This window comes from Lissotriton vulgaris, chromosome 7 (assembly GCF_964263255.1).
Source record: "Lissotriton vulgaris chromosome 7, aLisVul1.2, whole genome shotgun sequence".
In the NCBI taxonomy this organism is placed as follows: domain Eukaryota; kingdom Metazoa; phylum Chordata; class Amphibia; order Caudata; family Salamandridae; genus Lissotriton; species Lissotriton vulgaris.
This window is the reverse complement of record NC_141695.1, coordinates 1,176,571,891-1,176,591,478: the sequence shown is the minus strand read 5'-3', so window position 1 is coordinate 1,176,591,478 and position 19,588 is coordinate 1,176,571,891. Positions and strand designations below refer to the sequence as shown.

Below are 19,588 nucleotides of genomic sequence, written 5' to 3'. Positions count from 1 at the left end.
CTTGTTATTGTACCCCCTCTCTCTGAACCGTTCAATCATAGTTTGTCTTTCCAGTTGGTAGTTCTCATCAGAGCTGCAGTTACGTCTGGCGCATAAAAGCTCACCATAGGGGATGCTGTATACCAGTTGCCTCGGATGAGAGCTAGCAGCATTCAGAATACTGTTGCCCTCAGTACTTTTGCGGAATAATTTTGTATGCAGGGTGTCATCCACAACTTCCACTAGAACATCCAAGAATTCTATCTTGGTGTGACTTATGTGTTCTGTGAAACCTAAATTGTACTCGTTATCATTAAGAAGTTTCACAAAATCCTTGGCGGATTGTAAATCGCCATCCCAAATCAAAAAAATGTCGTCTATGTACCTCAGCCACAAGACACAGCGATCATGATGTTCTAACTGGGCGGCCACCTGCTCCTCCCACCAGCCCATCACCAAATTGGCATAGCTGGGGGCAAAGCAGGTGCCCATCGCTGTGCCCTGTAGCTGGTGGTAGACAACATCATCAAACAGAAAAAAATTATTTTCCAAACAAAATTTAATCATACTCAAAATCATATTAGAATGGGACAAAAAGGCGATAGAGCGTCTTTTAAGGAAGTGTTCCACTGCTCTAAGTCCTAAATCATGTTTTATAGACGTGTATAAGCTACACACGTCTAATGTAATCAGGATGAAAGTCGGCTCCCAGTGGATGCCATCAATGATGGTAAGAAAATGAGTAGTATCCTTGAGATAACTGGGTAAGCTCACAACAAACGGTCTTAAATAGTGATCAATAAATCTAGATGTCATTTCTAACAGGGACCCAATTGATGACACGATGGGTCTCCCTGGTGGGTTTGTGGAGGACTTGTGAACTTTTGGTAACAGGTAAAGAACAGGGATTCGTGGGTATGGGCATTTCAAATAGTTATACTCTTCCCACTCCAAGAGACCCTGTGCTTGCCACTCACTCAACATTTCACCATACTTTTTCTGCGAGAGTAGAATACTTGATCTGTCCGATTTCACATAACAGTTCTCATCCGACAACTGCCTTATACCTTCATTGAGATATGCCTCTTTATCAAGTACTACTACGTTCCCTCCCTTATCAGATGAACGTATAACAATTGATGTGTCCGATTTTAAATTTTCTAAGGATACCAGCATCACCATCTCAGAAAGCGTTATATCTGATGGGAAAATTTCGGATGGGTCTACCAAATCGGCACCTGCAATCCCCAAACAAAAGAAGATGCCTAATTTTTTAGACCAGTTCCAAATGATTCATCAGGGAAGGACAGAACAACAATCTCAATATCAGGGCCAGAGCCAACAGAGAGGGGGCGGACGCGGAGGCAGAGGCAAAAACAGAGGAACAAACAAGCCAAAAAACGACACAAAAAAAGACGCAACCCCGGTGGGAATGGTTACAAGGGGCAAGAAAGTCCAAATATGACTGTGATGAACTTGTCCAAACGTGAACTGTCGGAGGAAGAAGTTGGACTACTGGGACTAGGTTTGTCTTTTTGCCCTACCTCTAATTTTAACTTTGCCCAAACACGTATTGACTTGTTCTACTTTTCTCGTAAATTAAAACTAAAAAAGTGGTTTGATACCAAACATCAATCAAATGTGGTTAAGAAAACCGAGACCCATAGTAATCTGAACTCGAATGATGTGGATCTACTTAACATCCTGACATCACAAGAGGACTCTAATGATATGGCTGATGTTGATTTGTTACAGTATGATCTGAGTGGGAATAGCAATCCGCAGAGTGGCTTTAAACCTAAATCAATATTCTTGCCACTGGTGGAATGTGATGCCATTGATGTCTTTGAAAAAGGTGTATTGAAAGATCTAAAGAGGATGAGGTATTGTCAGATACCGAAAGGTGATAGGAATCTCACACGAGAACAGTGGGAAGCCTTAGAAAATTTAAAATCGGACACATCAATTGTTATACGTTCATCTGATAAGGGAGGGAACGTAGTAGTACTTGATAAAGAGGAATATCTCAATGAAGGTATAAGGCAGTTGTCGGATGAGAACTGTTATGTGAAATCGGACAGATCAAGTATTCTACTCTCGCAGAAAAAGTATGGTGAAATGTTGAGTGAGTGGCAAGCACAGGGTCTCTTGGAGTGGGAAGAGTATAACTATTTGAAATGCCCATACCCACGAATCCCTGTTCTTTACCTGTTACCAAAAGTTCACAAGTCCTCCACAAACCCACCAGGGAGACCCATCGTGTCATCAATTGGGTCCCTGTTAGAAATGACATCTAGATTTATTGATCACTATTTAAGACCGTTTGTTGTGAGCTTACCCAGTTATCTCAAGGATACTACTCATTTTCTTACCATCATTGATGGCATCCACTGGGAGCCGACTTTCATCCTGATTACATTAGACGTGTGTAGCTTATACACGTCTATAAAACATGATTTAGGACTTAGAGCAGTGGAACACTTCCTTAAAAGACGCTCTATCGCCTTTTTGTCCCATTCTAATATGATTTTGAGTATGATTAAATTTTGTTTGGAAAATAATTTTTTTCTGTTTGCTGATGTTGTCTACCACCAGCTACAGGGCACAGCGATGGGCACCTGCTTTGCCCCCAGCTATGCCAATTTGGTGATGGGCTGGTGGGAGGAGCAGGTGGCCGCCCAGCTAGAACATCATGATCGCTGTGTCTTGTGGCTGAGGTACATAGACGACATATTTTTGATTTGGGATGGCAATTTACAATCCGCCAAGGATTTTGTGAAACTTCTTAATGATAACGAGTACAATTTAGGTTTCACAGAACATATAAGTCACACCAAGATAGAATTCTTGGATGTTCTAGTGGAAGTTGTGGATGACACCCTGCATACAAAATTATTCCACAAAAGTACTGTGGGCAACAGTATTCTGAATGCTGCTAGCTCTCATCCGAGGCAACTGGTATACAGCATCCCCTATGGCGAGCTTTTATGCGCCAGACGTAACTGCAGCTCTGATGATAACTACCAACTGGAAAGACAAACTATGATTGAACGGTTCAGAGTTTCGGGGGTACAATAACAAGACCATCAATGAAGCCTGTGTTAAAGTAGATGCAGTAGATAGAACTAAACTACTTTACCCTGACATCGAGGCCCCAGGAGATACTAACACCCTCCGGTTTATTACCAAATTTTCTGGCCAGGCCACACAAGTTCGCAAGGTACTGCAGAAGCATTGGCATGTCCTGCTGACTGATGTGCACCTTGAGAAACACCGGAACCAACAACCTCAGATAACATTCCAGAAATGCAATTCTCTCAGAGACGAGTTAAGCCCGAGTTTTATAACCTCTCAGGGGCAAACAAACAGAACGTCAGCAGGGGGATACACGAGATGCAGGAATTGCAAAGCCTGTAGTAACAGCACGGACTGTAAAATCTTACGTATGGCAGGCACCAAAAAAGAACTTTCCATCAAGAAAAAACTGAACTGCAACACTATGTACTGTGTGTACGCCTTATTATGCCCATGCGATAAGGCGTACATAGGCAGCACCATACATTGTGCTAAGAAACGTGTCCTTGAACACATCAGGGCTATCAGGCACAATAATAGGCAATATCCGGTTGCCCGACATTTTTTCGAGCAACATTTCCAAAACGAAAAGTTGTTGCGGATGGTTGTAATTGATGATGTCCCCAACAGTATCCGGGGGGGAAACCGTAAGCTTGCCCTGCGAAAACTGGAATCCAGATACATCATAGACCTGGAAACTATGATGCCACAGGGGTTAAATTCCAGTGAGGAATTAGCAATTCACCTACATTAATTTTCCCTTGTGCATACTCTTATCTGCAAGACTATCCAATAAGATCTTATGTTTTATCTGCTGCCGTTTCTCTGTTTTTAACATTGTATATATATGTGTATAATATACATGACTAGAGCACTGTTTCTTTATTTTCAGGTGGTGGCACACGATTTATGTTGACATGTGGTTTGGACTTTGCCTATATAAGACTTTGGGTGCAGTGACATAGTACTAGATTTTGCCCACTGGGGCAAGACCTTCCGCGTCGCCCAATGCTGTTTGGACTAAGCGTAATACACCTTCCGCTCCGCCCACTGCTGTTTGGAATATGTGTAAAGAACTAAACTGCCCACTCGGGCATTATGCTTTAAATGCTTTAAATGTTTTTCTGTTTCATTGAAATTTCAGTGTGACAAACTGTTTATAATTGAAGCGGACACCTGTGGGCATGTTTTTCAAATGAATTGCTCTTTCTCTTTGACTAGGCTAAAATGGCGGAACCACTATGAACTATCTTTTCACTTGGGTGTAAGTCCGTTGTTGATGTTTACTCACAACAGTATATGTTAGTGTGTTACTGTGTAGCTTCTTTAGCGTGATCAAGACGTTAAGTCGAAACGCGTTGCTGTGCAGTCTATGATTAAACTTTCTGCAATCCATGTGAGGTGTCCGTGGTGATCTCTCTCGAGTGAGGAAGTGTTGGTGTGACATATATATATATATATATATATATATATATATATATATATATATATATATATATATATATATATATATATATATATATATATATATATATTAGGGATGGACGTAGTTTGCGAAGTAGTGATTCACAAATCTACGCGAAGTGCACTTCCCACTTCCCACTACTCGAGCTACGCATAGCACTATGCGAACTGCATAGTAGCAAGTTCGCACTGTGCAAGATGCCGTTTTCAATGACTGCACAGTGCGGACAAGCATCCGGCATTGTGCAATCATAGAAAACAGCATCTTGCACAGTGCGAGCTGTAGTTTTCTGCCGCTCAAGGAGATTTTTACTCGAGCGACAGCTTTCTCAAGCGCACTGGTAGTTTCACATCGCGAGTGGTCGCGAGCATACGCGACCTCTCGCAATGAGAAACCAGACCTCCCCGCATTGAGAATCACGCAGGGAGGTTTATTTTCCACGCTCGCGATCGGCAACTTGATGTTGCTGATCGCGAACGAGGGAAAAGTCTCGCCAGGATGTCATTTTGCTTGCTCGCGGTTGCCAACTTGACGTTGAGGACCGCGAGCAAGCAAAAAATGACCGCTGCACTATGCTACGCTATGCGTGTTCGCACTGTGCTACGTGCAGTTTGCGTAGTGCGAAGTTGCGCAAACTACGCGAGTGTAGTGCTTTGCCCAGGCCTAATATATATATATATATATATATATATATATATATATATATATATATATATATTCACTGAAAAAACCATAGGTTAGAGACCATATATAGTTAGCTGGACATTTTATTGACATAAAACCAATGAAATTCCATATATAGTTAGTTGCACTAACTATATATCGCGCACCCGCAATCCACTGCTGATGATGTCACATATTACATCATTCATGACATGGTCAGTGACATCACTGATGACATCACTGATGACATCTCAAATGACATCACTGATGACATCACTGATGACATCTCAAATGACATCACTGATGGCATCATCTAGTGTCTGTGTGTTTTTGTAAAGTTTAAATATGTTTTACATATTGAAGAATGAGTGGATGTATGGAAGACTGAGTGTGTGTGTGGCTGGCTGGGAGGTGTGTGACTCTGTGCATATCAATGTGTACTTGTATCAGTGATTGTATAAGAGAGTAAGTATGTGTTAGTATATGTGTGAAAAGTATGGTGTTCTGTGTTTAACTGTATAGATGAGGAAATCGAAGTGTGATTGATTCTTCACAGGACTGACTAGGTGTATGAGTGCATATGATAGTCTTGTAATAATGAGTGACTGTATGTATGAGTGATTGTATGGGTGAATGAGTGAATGTGTGTGTAGACGTAGGAATCCGTGAGTGCGTATGTAGTAACTGGTATTGGTGTGTCATGATGTCATCAGTGATGTCATTTGAGATGTCATCAGTGATGTCATTTGAGATGTCATCAGTGATGTCATCAGTGATGTCACTGAAGTATGGTGTTCTGTGTTTAACTGTATAGATGAGGAAATGGAAGTGTGATTGATTCTTTACAGGACTGACTAGATGTGTGAGTAACTCCATGGATGAGTGGCAGTGTGTGAGTGTCTGCATAGGTGTATGAGTGCATATGATAGTGTTGTAATAATGAGTGACTGTATGTATGAGTGATTGTATGGGTGAATGAGTGAATGTGTGTGTAGACGTAGGAATCAGTGAGTGCGTATGTAGTAACTGGTATTGGTGTGTCATGATGTCATCAGTGATGTCATTTGAGATGTCATCAGTGATGTCATCAGTGATGTCATTTGAGATGTCATCAGTGATGTCATCAGTGATGTCACTGACCATGTCATGAATGATGTAATATGTGACATCATCAGCAGTGGATTGCGGGTGCGCGATATATAGTTAGTGCAACTAACTATATATGGAATTTCATTGGTTTTATGTCAATAAAATGTCCAGCTAACTATATATGGTCTCTAACCTATGGTTTTTTCAGTGAATTTTCAAGGTTTTGTAAATGCAAATTCCTAACTATATATGGTCTATAACCTATGGTTTTTTCAGTGAATTTCATTGGTTTTTTAAAAGCTAATATCTATAGCTGTAAAATATATTCTTTATTACGTGACGTATCACGTAGCCACGTGAGACGCCTCATGACGCGTCGCATAACCGTGACGTATCGGCTCTGCAGCGCAAACAAAACCCGTAACGTAAGCGTGCCGGAGCACGCTTACAGATATATATTTTTTTTTTAACCTTAATTAGACAAAATCCACACGTGCACATATCTTGAGGCCTTGCAAAGGCACATCAAACAAACAGTCCCTACAATTTTGTCAAGTTTGCTGGAAATCTTTTCCCTTAATTTTTTTTTTACTGTTTCTCTTGGTTTTCCCCTTGTTACGCTTACCGGGACGCTACCCGGTACGCGAACCGGACGCTCCAAAAACACAAGATGGCAGACTCCCGTTACGCTGCCGGTTAGCTGCCCGGTTCGCGTACCGGGAATCGCCTCTACCGCGAAAAATCGCGGGGGACTTTAATATCCCCCTCATCAATCCTAGGGGGTCAGGAGGGGTTTACCTTGCCCCCTTTCCTTCATTTCCCCCTTCTTTTTTCACCACATCTTGTCTCTGGAACCTACCGAGAGACAAGATGGCGGCCGCTCCGGACTGTTTACAATGTTGACAGCTACGCTGCCGGTTAGCTGCCCGGTTAGCTGCCCGGTGAGCTGCCCGGTTCGCGTACCGGGACGCGCCTCTACGGCGTAAAATCGCAAAAAAATTATTCTTTTTTTTTTTGCCCCGCGGGGCACTTTAATATCCCCCTCATCAATCCTAGGGGGTCAGGAGTGGTCTACCTTGCCCCCTTTCCTTCATTTCCCCCTTCGTTTTTCACCACATCTTGTCTCTCGATCGTACCGAGAGACAAGATGGCGGCCGTTCCGGACTGTTTAGAATGTTGACAGACACCGGAGAGCCAATCAGCTTCGCTTCGCGAAGTTCCGTTACGCGTCAGGTACGCAAACCGGGGCGCTAACCGGAGCGCTGTCACAGATATATATATTTTTTTTAAACGTTAATTTCTCAAAATCCACTGGAGCACATATATTGAGATATAGCAAAGGCACGTCGGGCAAACCATATCTACAATTTTGCCAAGTTTCATGTAAATCTATTCAGCCGTTCGAGCTAAAAGTGAGTCCAACCGCCCTACGGAAAAATGAATGGGAAAAACGTGTTTTGGGACCCCCCTTGTTTCTCGGCCCCCCCTTGACATAACCCCCCCAAATTTTCAGGGGCTGCTTGGAAACAAAATGTGCCATTTTCCTGAAAATTTCAGCCAATTCCGTCCACAAACGCCAAAGTTATTAGACATAGAATTTTCAGAAATCCCATAGAGAAAAAATCCTAACTATATATACCCACTGGCTATCGCCAGTAGGTAATATACATATATAAACATATATAATCTGCATATCTATATAAATATAAATGCATGCATACATTGACATATATGCATACATATGCATGTTATTTACATGAAAGTTTTAAAAACACTAATAAAAGCAAAGCTAAAAAGCAACCTCATTACAAACAGAATGGCTTTAACTTAAACGAGGGCGAGATCTATTGCATTTTCAATGCTTGTTTACTTTGGTTCTATCAAGAAGGCATTCAGATGTTTCACACATTTGCCATAAATTCTGAATGTTAGCACTCTAGTTGCTCATTAGATCACTGTAGTAAAGCTAGTGCTCACCAGGGAAGTCTGCTGCTAATCATGGTTTGCAGCCATTTTCCCGCATTTTTTATCCCGCAGACTTTCAGTCCGCATACCATTATCCCGCAAGGTCATTGACCTCGCATACCATTATCCCGCATTTTTTCAAAACGCATGTGCATTTATCGCGCATGCCTTTACAAAGAATTACGTTTTAAAGGCATGTATGGTAAATGCATTTGCGTTGTGAAAACCACGATGACGAGAGAGGTAAGTGGGTTTGTGTTAATGTTTTCGTGGGTTAGTGATTGTGTAGTGTAGTGTAGTGTTGTGTAGTGTAGTGTTGTGTTAGTGTAGTGTAGAGTTGTGGTGGTTGTTTAGTGTAGGGTCATGCTGGGGGTAGTGTTTTAGGGTTTAGGGTTGTGTTGTAGTGTTTGCGTAGTGTAGGGTCATGCTGGGGTGTAGTGTTTTAGGGTTTTGGGTAGTGTTGTAGTGTTTGCGTAGTGAAGGGTCATGCTGGGGGTAGTGTTTTAGGGTTTTGGGTAGTGTTGTAGTGTTTGCGTAGCGTAGGGTCATGCTGGGGGTAGTGTTTTAGGGTTTTGGGTAGTGTTGTAGTGTTTGCGTAGTGTAGGGTCATGCTGGGGGGTAGTGTTTTAGGGTTTTGGGTAGTGTTGTAGTGTTTGCGTAGTGTAGGGTCATGCTGGGGGTAGTGTTTTAGGGTTTTGGGTAGTGTTGTAGTGTTTGCGTAGTGTAGGGTCATGCTGGGGGTAGTGTTTTAGGGTTTAGGGTAGTGTTGTAGTGTTTGCGTAGTGTAGGGTCATGCTGGGGGTAGTGTTTTAGGGTTTAGGGTAGTGTTGTAGTGTTTGCGTAGTGTAGGGTCATGCTGGGGGTAGTGTTTTAGGGTTTAGGGTAGTGTTGTAGTGTTTGCGTGGTGTAGGGTCATGCTGGGGGTAGTGTTTTAGGGTTTAGGGTAGTGTTGCAGTGTTTGCGTAGTGTAGGGTCATGCTGGGGGTAGTGTTTTAGGGTTTAGGGTTGTGTTGTAGTGTTTGCGTAGTGTAGGGTCATGCTGGGGGTAGTGTTTTAGGGTTTAGGGTTGTGTTGTAGTGTTTGCGTAGTGTAGGGTCATGCTGGGGGTAGTGTTTTAGGGTTTAGGGTAGTGTTGTAGTGTTTGCGTAGTGTAGGGTCATGCTGTGGTATAGTGTTTTAGGGTTTTGGGTAGTGTTATAGTGTTTGCGTAGTGTAGGGTCATGCTGGGGGTAGTGTTTTAGGGTTTAGGGTAGTGTTGAACTGTTTGTGTAGTGTAGGGTCATGCTGGGGGTAGTGTTTTAGGGTTTAGGGTAGTTTAGTTGTTTAGTGTATGCTAAAGGCATATTCGTTCTAAAAGTTTTCGTTATTTTAATTTGCGGCCTAATAGTACCTGCGGGATTTTTTTTGCGGACTGATGGTATGCGGGATTTCGTCATATATTCGCTAATCATACTTTCTATGGCAAAATGAACCCCCTCATTTTGTTCCTTTTTAAATTAAATGTTTTAAGAGTTACCACTTTATTCCAATCAAGAGGGCTTCAGGTGTGCCATACCTTTGTAATAAGTAGGACTGTTAGCACTCTAGTTGTTCTTTAGAACACTCTGGGACATTCTGTCATTGGGCTATAGTTGGGCTACATCTGGCTGATATTTGGGCTACATTTGTTTTTTTTGTCTCTGGTGGCCATCTTTGGGCTACATTGGGCTACATTGGGCTACATTGGGCTACATTTGGGCTCCAACATATATATAGCCCAATGTAGCCCAATATATATTTTTCAAAGTTAATTTTCGTAAAAACCACTGGAGCCTATATCTTGAGACATAGCAAAGGCACATCGGGCTACCAGTCCCTACAATTTTGCCAAGTTTGGTGTAAATCCATTCAGCCATTCAGGCTAAAAGTGAGGCCAACCGCCCTATGGAAAATTGCATGGGAAAAACACGTTTTGGGACCCCCCTTTTTTCTCGGCCCCCCCTTGACGAAACCCCCCCAAATTTTCAGGGGCTGCTCAGAAACAAAATGTTCCATTTTCCTGAAAATTTCAGCCAATTCTGTCCTCAAATGCCAAAGTTATTCGACATAGAATTTTCAAAAATCCCATAGGAAAAAAATCCTAACTATATATACCTACTGGCTATCGCCAGTAGGTAATATATATATATATATATATATCACAACAACGATTCCTCGCTTCGAGGAAACATGGAGTCGCATAAACAAAGTCGTTAATCCACACCAGGTGAAGTTCTTATTTCTTTATTTCTTTATCCATGGGGTGTCAAAGCAAAGCAAAGGAAACCAACGCGTTTCGACAGCCTCCGCTGTCTTGATCATGGTTAGTTTGTGAAAGACATGCTCACAACTTATAGAAATCAAAGAAGTTTCAAACTGATTGTCACTCCCCCAAATGGGTGTTTACAAAACAAGGATCACGACTTCTACTGGTTTGCAGGGATTGTGGGTGATGTAGTTTGGATTTTTAAACAAGGTGGTTATCACATTTTTCACACGTTTTTACAAATCTTTTCTTCCGATTATTTTTGGGCGACATCACTTGGCTCCCATTTACGTGTTCAGTATGTGTTGTTTACTAAAACAATATAAGTGTGAAAAGACCCGCCCTCCAGTGGGCTATTAACATTGAACAACACACACTCTGTAACCTAGTTCAGTAGACAGTACTGCCCTCCAGTGGGCAATTGTTCTTGAACACAAACTATTCCATCCGGGATATTTTGTATGGAAATCTTGTTTCAAAGAGATTTCTAAGGTGTGAGCAATAGTTATTAAGGTGAGGGTGGTAAAAATGGGGGTTTACAAAAAAATTTAATTAAATTAAAAACGTGAGTTGTGTGTTAAGCCAGATTGTCTTTAGGAAATACATGGTTTGAATAATCTCATTACAATCATTACAAATGTATGTATAATTCTTCAGATTGGTTCAGGCCATACGGAGTCATTGTTCTGAAGTTTAGTATGTGCCTGGACTCTTTCTGTCACAGAAGTTTTTCTTTGTGACCTCCCCTGTCAGATAGAGACATTGTCTCCAGTCGCAAAAATCGCAATAGTTTCCAGTCTCCATTATGGTGGGCCTCCATGTGTTTTGCAACGGCATTGCTTCTATCTTTGTGTACCATTGCACGAACGTGTTCGAGAATGCGTTTTTTCAATTCACAGATGGTACTGCCGATGAATCTCAATTTGCAAGGGCATTCAATCATGTACACTGTATATTGACTCTTGCATGTTATGCATTCTCTGATTTGCCACATCTTTTTGTTGGGCATGGTTATTTCTGTTGTCGGTTTGGCAATATCACACACCTTGCAATTATAGCATTTTACAAAGCCTTTAGTTTTTAACCACAGTTTCTTCTTTGTTGTTTTTTTGAAATGGCTATGAACCAACTGGTCTTGTAGGTTTTTTGCTCTTCTGTAGGTGATCACCGGATGCTTGCCCATTTTGGGCCTCTGACTGGATCTAATTGCAAGATTTTCCATTTTTTTTCTTAGGATTTGGTTTATCTGTTTGGATTCTTGGCTGTAATTCAGGATTAATCTGATTGTTTCTCCTTCTGTCGGTATCTGATCTTGCTTCTTTTTCAAGCAGTCTGAGTCTTGTTGTTTCTGTGTGATTGTTGTTCACATATACCTCTGTGTCCAAAAAGATTGCTCTGGTTTGATTTATGGTGTAAGAGAAGCCCATAGCGGCCATGGATGTGATCTCTTTGTACACCAACATCGACAATGAAATGGGTCTGAATGCGTGCAGATACTTTTTGAAAGAACGAAACATCCATTACAAAGACCACAACGACATGCTGATGGAGATGATAAAGAACATACTAACTAACAACATATTTATGTTCGGTGACTTGTTGTACCGACAAAAGAATGGGGCCGCTATCGGCTTCTCCTTCAGCCCAAGCTATGCTTGTATAGCAATGGGATGGTGGGAGGAAACAACAGCATGGAATGATAAATATCAGAACTTCACCCAACACATTATAACCTGGAAAAGGTTCATTGACGATCTTTTCATAGTGTGGAATGGGAGTGAAGAGAAGTTTCTAGAATACTTCACAATACTGAACACCATTACCCCGTGCCTAAAATTCACTTACACCATAAATCAAACCAGAGCAATCTTTTTGGACACAGAGGTATATGTGAACAACAATCACATAGAAACAACTCTCCACCGAAAAAGTACAGCAACAAATGCGACTCTAGAAGCTACCAGCTTCCACCAATAGTCACTGATCTCTAGCATACCCTACGGAGAATTCCTTCGATTAAGAAGAATCTGCAGTGAAGAGACAGAGTGGAACAAACAAAGTAAGAATACCATCAAACGTTTTCAAAAGAGGAAATACAACAACAAAATTGTACAAAAATGTTGCGAAAAAGCAAATCAAACAACAAGATCAGACTGCTTGAAAAAGAAACAAGATCAGATACCGACAGAAGGAGAACCAATTAGATTAATCCTGAATTACAGCCAAGAATCCAAACAGATAAACCAAATCCTAAGAAAAAATTGGAAAATCTTGCAATTAGATCCAGTCATAGGCCAAAAAATGGGCAAGCATCCGGTGATCACCTACAGAAGAGCAAAAAAACCTGCAAGACCAGTTGGTTCATAGCCATTTAAAAATAACAACAAAGAAGAAACTTTGGTTACAAACTAAAGGCTTTGTAAAATGCTATAATTGCAAGGTGTGTGATATTGCCAAACCGACAACAGAAATAACCACGCCCTACAAAAAGATGTGGCAAATCAGAGAATGCATAACATGCAAGAGTCAATATACAGTGTACATGATTGAATGACCTTGCAAATTGAGATACATCGGCAGTACCATCTGTGAATTGAAAAAACGCATTCTCGAACACGTTCGTGCAACGGTACACAAAGATAGAAGCAATGCTGTTGCAAAACACATGGAGGCCCACCTTAAGGGAGACTGGAAACTATTGCGATTTTTGGGGCTGGAGACAATGTCTCTATCTGACGGGGAGGTCACAAAGAAAAACTTCTGCGACAGAAAGAGTCCAGGCACATACTAAACTTCAGAACAATGACTCCGTATGGCCTGAACCAATCCGAAGAATTATACATACATTTGTAATGACTGTAATGACATTATTCAAACCATGTATTTCCTAAAGACAATCCGGCTTAACACACAACTCACGTTTTTAATTTTATTTAATTTTATTTGTAAACCCCCATTTTTACCACCCTCACTTTGATAACTATTGCTCACACCTTGGAAATCTCTTTGAAACAAGATTTCCATACAAAATATCCCGTATGGAATAGTTTGTGTTCAAGAACAATTACCCACTGGAGGGCGGTACTGTCTATTGAACTATCTTACAGAGTGTGTGTTGTTCAATGTTAATAGCCCACTGGAGGGCGGGTCTTTTCACACTTATATTGTTTTAGTAAACAACACACATTGAACACGTAAATGGGAGCCAAGTGATGTCGCCCAAAAATAATCGGGAGAAAAGATTTGTAAAAACGTGTGAAAAATGTGATAACCACCTTGTTTAAAAATCCAAACTACATCACCCACAATCCCTGCAAACCAGTAGAAGTCATGATCCTTGTTTTGTAAACACCCATTTGGGGGAGTGACAATCAGTTTGAAACTTCTTTGATTTCTATAAGTTGTGAGCATGTCTTTCAAAAACTAACCGTGATCAAGACAGCGGAGGCTGTCGAAACGTGTTGGTTTCCTTTGCTTTGCTTTGACATCCCATGGATAAAGAAATAAAAAAATAAGAACTTCACCTGGTGTGGATTAACGACTTTGTTTATGCGACTCCATTTTTCCTCGAAGCGAGGAATTGTTGTTGTGATTGATAGCGGTTGGGCTCAACTGCAGGAGTAACGCAGCCATAATTAGCAGCGCCTATCGGGAGAGGAAAGGGAGCCATTTGGTTGAATATATAAATATATATATATATATATATATAATCTTATCTGGACGGAATTACTAACACACTCCCCGTGCAACATTGATCCCAGCAAGGTGACTTCTGGGAGTTGCAGTGCCTACAACACTGCTACGGATGGGCAGTCATGTGATAAGGGGCTCTGTCCGCTCCCAACAGTGGGAGGGTGCAGGACACTACAAAAAGCGTGGGTGGGGCAGCACCTTGAAATAACAGGCATCCGAAGAAGGCTTGAGTAACCCGAAATGCATTATTGCCACTATGCTGTTTTAATAAAAGCGCTTCTGAGGCAATTCGCTATGTGGCCTCTTTCTTTCTGCACAGGAGGGTTTGTTTTTATATGTATATATTTCTGAGAGCGTTATCGTGTGAGGACAATCGCACACAGGAGACGGAGGTCGTTCGTAGATATATATATATATATGTGATCAAGACAGTGGATACTGTCGAAACGCGTAATGGCGGGCATGCTGAGCGAGATTGAGCTGAAATAAAACGCACTTGTTTGGCACCATTCCTGTGTTCCTCTCTTCGTTTTTCCAGAGCTGTGCAGGATTTGGCAGTCTTGTGGATTGGGACGAGTTTTCTTGGATATATATATATATATATATATATATATATATATATATATATATATATATATATATATATATATATATATATTCACTGCTGGAAAAAAACAGAGGTTTCAGGGGTGTTATAGTTATCTGGACATTTCACTAATACAAAACCATTGAAATTCCTTTGTTATAGTTAGTTGTACTAACTTTAACTCGCGCACCCACAATGCACTGCTGATGATGTCACATATTACATCATTCATGACATGGTCAGTGACATCACTGATGACATATCAAATGACATCACTGATGACATCATCCACACAGTTAAATCACTATCCCATATACTTAGTGAGACACTTTAAATTAGTCACTTACACAGTCAATCACAGTGCTACTAAATCCTCCTTCCAGATACTAATACATCCACCGAGTCTTCAATGCAGATTCCTATATATATAATACTTATGTAAATATGGAACCAAACCACATTCACTGGATAATGTCATCAGTGATGTCATCAGTGAGGTCACTGACCATGTCATGAATGATGTAATATGTGGCATCATCAGCAGTGGATTGCGGGCGGGCGAGTTATAGTTAGTACAACTAATTATAACAGAGGAATTTTAATGGTTTTGTATGAGTGAAATGTCCAGCTAACTATAACATACCTGAAACCTATGGTTTTTTCAGTGAATTTAAAAGGTTTTTTAAATGCTAATTTCTAATTATATTGTTCATTAAGCACATCTGTTTTTTTCTGTCTTTTTAGATTATCATCCCATTCTCAACCTAGTAAAAACTGCAAATATCACCACTCTTCCATTGATTCCTTGCGCCAACAAAATCGCCACAAACCAGAACCACAACTAACATTAATGATATACAAACTAGGCGTTCCCGTTGAAAAAAAAACACGATAACACCACTTCCCCATATTTTCAACAACCAGCCAAATCTGCAATGCTACCTTAAAAAAACAGGCAATAGCCCCACTTGCCAGTAACAAATGAACATCAACATTTAATTGGTGTAGGGAGGCTGACTATCTATTGCGTAAATTATACCCAACTCACACCCATAACTAAAGACTAATATGTGATAGAGGTACTAATAATGCAGCTCCGACACCCAGCAAAATCACAACACCCAGCGCCACCACCTCCACAAACACCCCCCCGGACCACTCCCCCCATACTACCTCAGAGGCAGCACAAAACAGGACAACGGACCTTCTCAAAATACCATATCCCCACAACCGCACAATAGCTGAACTTGCACATCAACAATAATTTACACAATCCCAAGTGTGCTGGTTATATGCTGTACACAACTCACTATACAAACAACAAACCTTTCCGTGTGCAGATATAGTAATGATACATGTAGTGTACTGCACAGTGGACGCAACCATATTATCTCAGACACTGGGGAATATCTCGGTCATGTAGCTGTGTTGTCCCCCCCCTTGAAGGAGAAGCGGAGTGGGCTGGTCCAAAGTACGCAACTCCAGCGTAAGAGTATAAATACATAGGCCACGCCTTGGGCATGGTTCACTTGTGCGAAGACAAAAGACTCTGCCAGAGCGATGGCCCTCACCCTGCCACGTGGCTGCCGCCATGACACCGGGCCTCCTCGACACAGGCCCACTGCGAACTCAGCGCCACAGCACTGCAGACTTATGTCTGTATCGTATACTGCCTTCGATCTACACTGCAGACGGTAGGGTTCACAACTTGAATTCAGATTTGGATCTACTCTACAGACAACATTGAATATAGCCTTGATTTATTTAACGCAGACACAATTGTACTCTATGTCCTCAGATTTTGTTAAATGATGTGACAAAAAGCATTCCTCGATGTCTGTGCTGACTACTGCCTTCGATCTACACTGCGGACAGCAGGGTTCACAACTTGAATTCAGATTGGGATCTATACTAGGGACAGCATTGAATTTAGCCTTGATTTATTTAATGCAGAGACAATTGTACTCTATATACCCAGATTTTGTTAAAGGATTTGACAAAAAGCATTCCTCGATATCTGTGCTGACTACTGCCTTTGATCTACACTGCGGATAGCAGGGTTCACGATTCAGGTAGAATGGCGATTGCAGATGTAGCGGTTCAGTAGCTAAGACACATTGTTCCAGTGCGGCCCGCCCGGACCACGCATCATTGCAGGGTGTGCACACGCTGAGTTCTTCAGGTGCCACTAACTCACTGCACCACAAGTCATCGCCATGTGGCCTTATTAAGGCACAATTCTTTAGACAGAAGACATTGCTCCCAGTGCGGCCCACCCGGGACACGCATCATCGCAGGGTGCGCACACGCTAAGCGTCAGAGGTACCACTAACTCAGAGCACGATAAGTGATGGCCATATGGCCGTATTGAGGCAGAATTCAATAGACATAAGACATTGCTCCGAATGTGGCCGCCCCTGGACTATGCATCATCTCAGGGTACGTCCAAGGTGAGCGTCAAAGGTACTACTTACTCAGTGCACCTTAAGTCATCGCAAGGAAGAGTGAACAGTTTTATGTCAGCAATGAGGCATACTATCACTTGAAAATTGAATTGATGCAGAATTTAATAGACAAAAGACATTGCTCCCAGTGCGGCCCGCCCCCACCACGCATCATCGCAGGGTACATACACACTGAGCGGCAAAGGAAGTACTAACTCAGTGCACCATAAATCATTGCCATGTGGCCTTATTAAGGCAGAATTCACAAGACAAAAAACATTGCTACCAGTGTGGCCTGCCCGGACCACGCATCATCGCTGGCTCTACAGAGCCTGGTTGCTTCAGGTGCCACCAACTCAGTGCACCACTTATCATCGCTGGCTGCACACACGCTAAATTGCCAATATTGTGCAGCTCTATTCAACATCACGTGGCCGTGGGCCCTTGGTAACCGCTGCCTCCTGCCTACACTGCTGTCATCAGGGCTCACAATTAAATTGACTCGTTATTCATTTATTGTAGAGTGCAGTATGAAACTAAGTAAAACTTCCCTCAAACCTACTCAATATCCTTTTAGTACGCTTCCTTCAAGAACTTGTTCTAGGTTTAGTACAATAACCAAATTCATCCTGCAAGTCCAAACTAACACTGAATGACAGTCTACACTGCAGACAGCACAGCTCACAGTTTGAACTATAACGTCCCTGAAACCTACATATTTCGACAATGTTTTCCATACATGTTTCATCTTTTGTTCGAATCGCGATTACAGATGATGCAGTCCAGTAGGCAGCAGACAATGCTCGTAGTACGGCCCACCCAGACCACGCATCATTGCAAGTTGTGCACACGCTGAGTGCCAGACGTACCACTAACTCAGTGCACCATAAGTCATCGCCAGTGGCCTTATTAAGACAAAATTCAGTAGGCAAAAGACATTGCTACCAATACGGCCTGCCTGAACCACGCATCATCGCAGGCTCCACACAAACTAGTTGCTTCAGGTGCCACTAACTCAATGCACCATTATCATCACTTCCTGCACACACTCTTAATTACCAATACTATCCAGCTTTACTCAACGCCACATAGCCAAGGGCCCTTGCTGACCGCTGCCACCTGCCTACACTGCGGTCATCAGGGCTCACAATTAAATTAACTCTTCATTCATTAATTGCAGACTGCAGTATGAAACTAAGTATAACGTCCCTCAAACCTACACAACAACCTTTTAGTATCCATTCTTCAAGAACTTGTTTTATCATCAGTTATAGGTTTAGTACAATAACTAAATTCATCCTGCAAGTCCAAAGGAACACTGAATGGCACTCGACACTACGGACAGCACAGCTCACAATTTGAACTACAATGTCCCTGAAACCTACATTTTTTGACAATATATTGCATACATGTTTCATCTTCTGTTCGAATCGCGATTACAGATGATGTTGCAGTAGGCAACAGACAATGCTCCTAGTGCGACCCGCCCAGATCACGTATCATAGCTGGGTCCCGAGACGCTAAATGCTTCTGATGACCCTAGGTCAGTGCAGCACAACTCAAGGACCCTTTATGATAGAATGTTTTGTGTATTATTTCACATGTATTGATCCTACCTTTGTGCAGCACAAGTCATAAACCCTTTATGATCAAATATCTGTGTATGATTTGATGATTACCTTTGTACTGTTAACAACAGCAATGATTCCCGAAAGAATGGCTTATACTCACCCCACATTCACCCAGCACAGACATCACTGGACATGTGACCCTGGTAATAAAATGAGGTCGAGCACACGTGCCCGTACCCAGTTTAACTATCTATCTGTGTCTGTATATTTATTATGTTTGTAAAATGCTGCCCCTGGTCCCTACCACATTACATTGTGCTGTAAACAGCGTATGCAACCATCTTACGTCTGGCAGTAGAAAATACTTTGGTTATGCAACTTTCTCTCGCTCATTCTAAAAGTACGAACGAAGAAACTGGATCATTACAGTACTGCAAGCAAAATTTATAGTAAATTTATAAGTGCCTGCGATTGCCAGAGTTTTTGTTTTGAAGAATATTTATATAGCGCAAACTCGACCCAAAAGTATTTCTGTCAGGATCTATCTTAGCAGCGCCTGCCTGGCCTCCTAGACAACAACTCCCAGGAGGCCATGGGCGAGGATGCACGCTGTGTAAGGAGGGCAGGTCTGAATGGCGTCATGCGTTATTCTGTTGTTTGGCTGTTTCCGGGTTGTGAGTTCCAGGATGTACAAGGGCTACGATCCTGGAGCCTGTGAGGAAACCTGGTGCATCGGTATGTTTAGAGAAGACTGAATATGCTTGAGAGTTGAGA

The 19,588-nt window shown here is 41.8% G+C and overlaps 1 protein-coding gene across 1 annotated transcript in view; it reads left to right on the top strand.

Annotated features, from left to right (window-relative positions):
* The first annotated feature begins 1,440 nt into the window (after positions 1-1,440).
* Positions 1,441-19,588, top strand: part of LOC147703119 (uncharacterized) — a 33,022-nt gene continuing 14,874 nt past the window's right edge. Inside the window, exon 1 of the mRNA XM_086929471.1 lies at positions 1,441-2,087. Within this exon, the coding sequence (XP_086785597.1) occupies positions 1,441-2,087 (647 nt within the window). The remainder of the gene's footprint in view (positions 2,088-19,588) is intronic.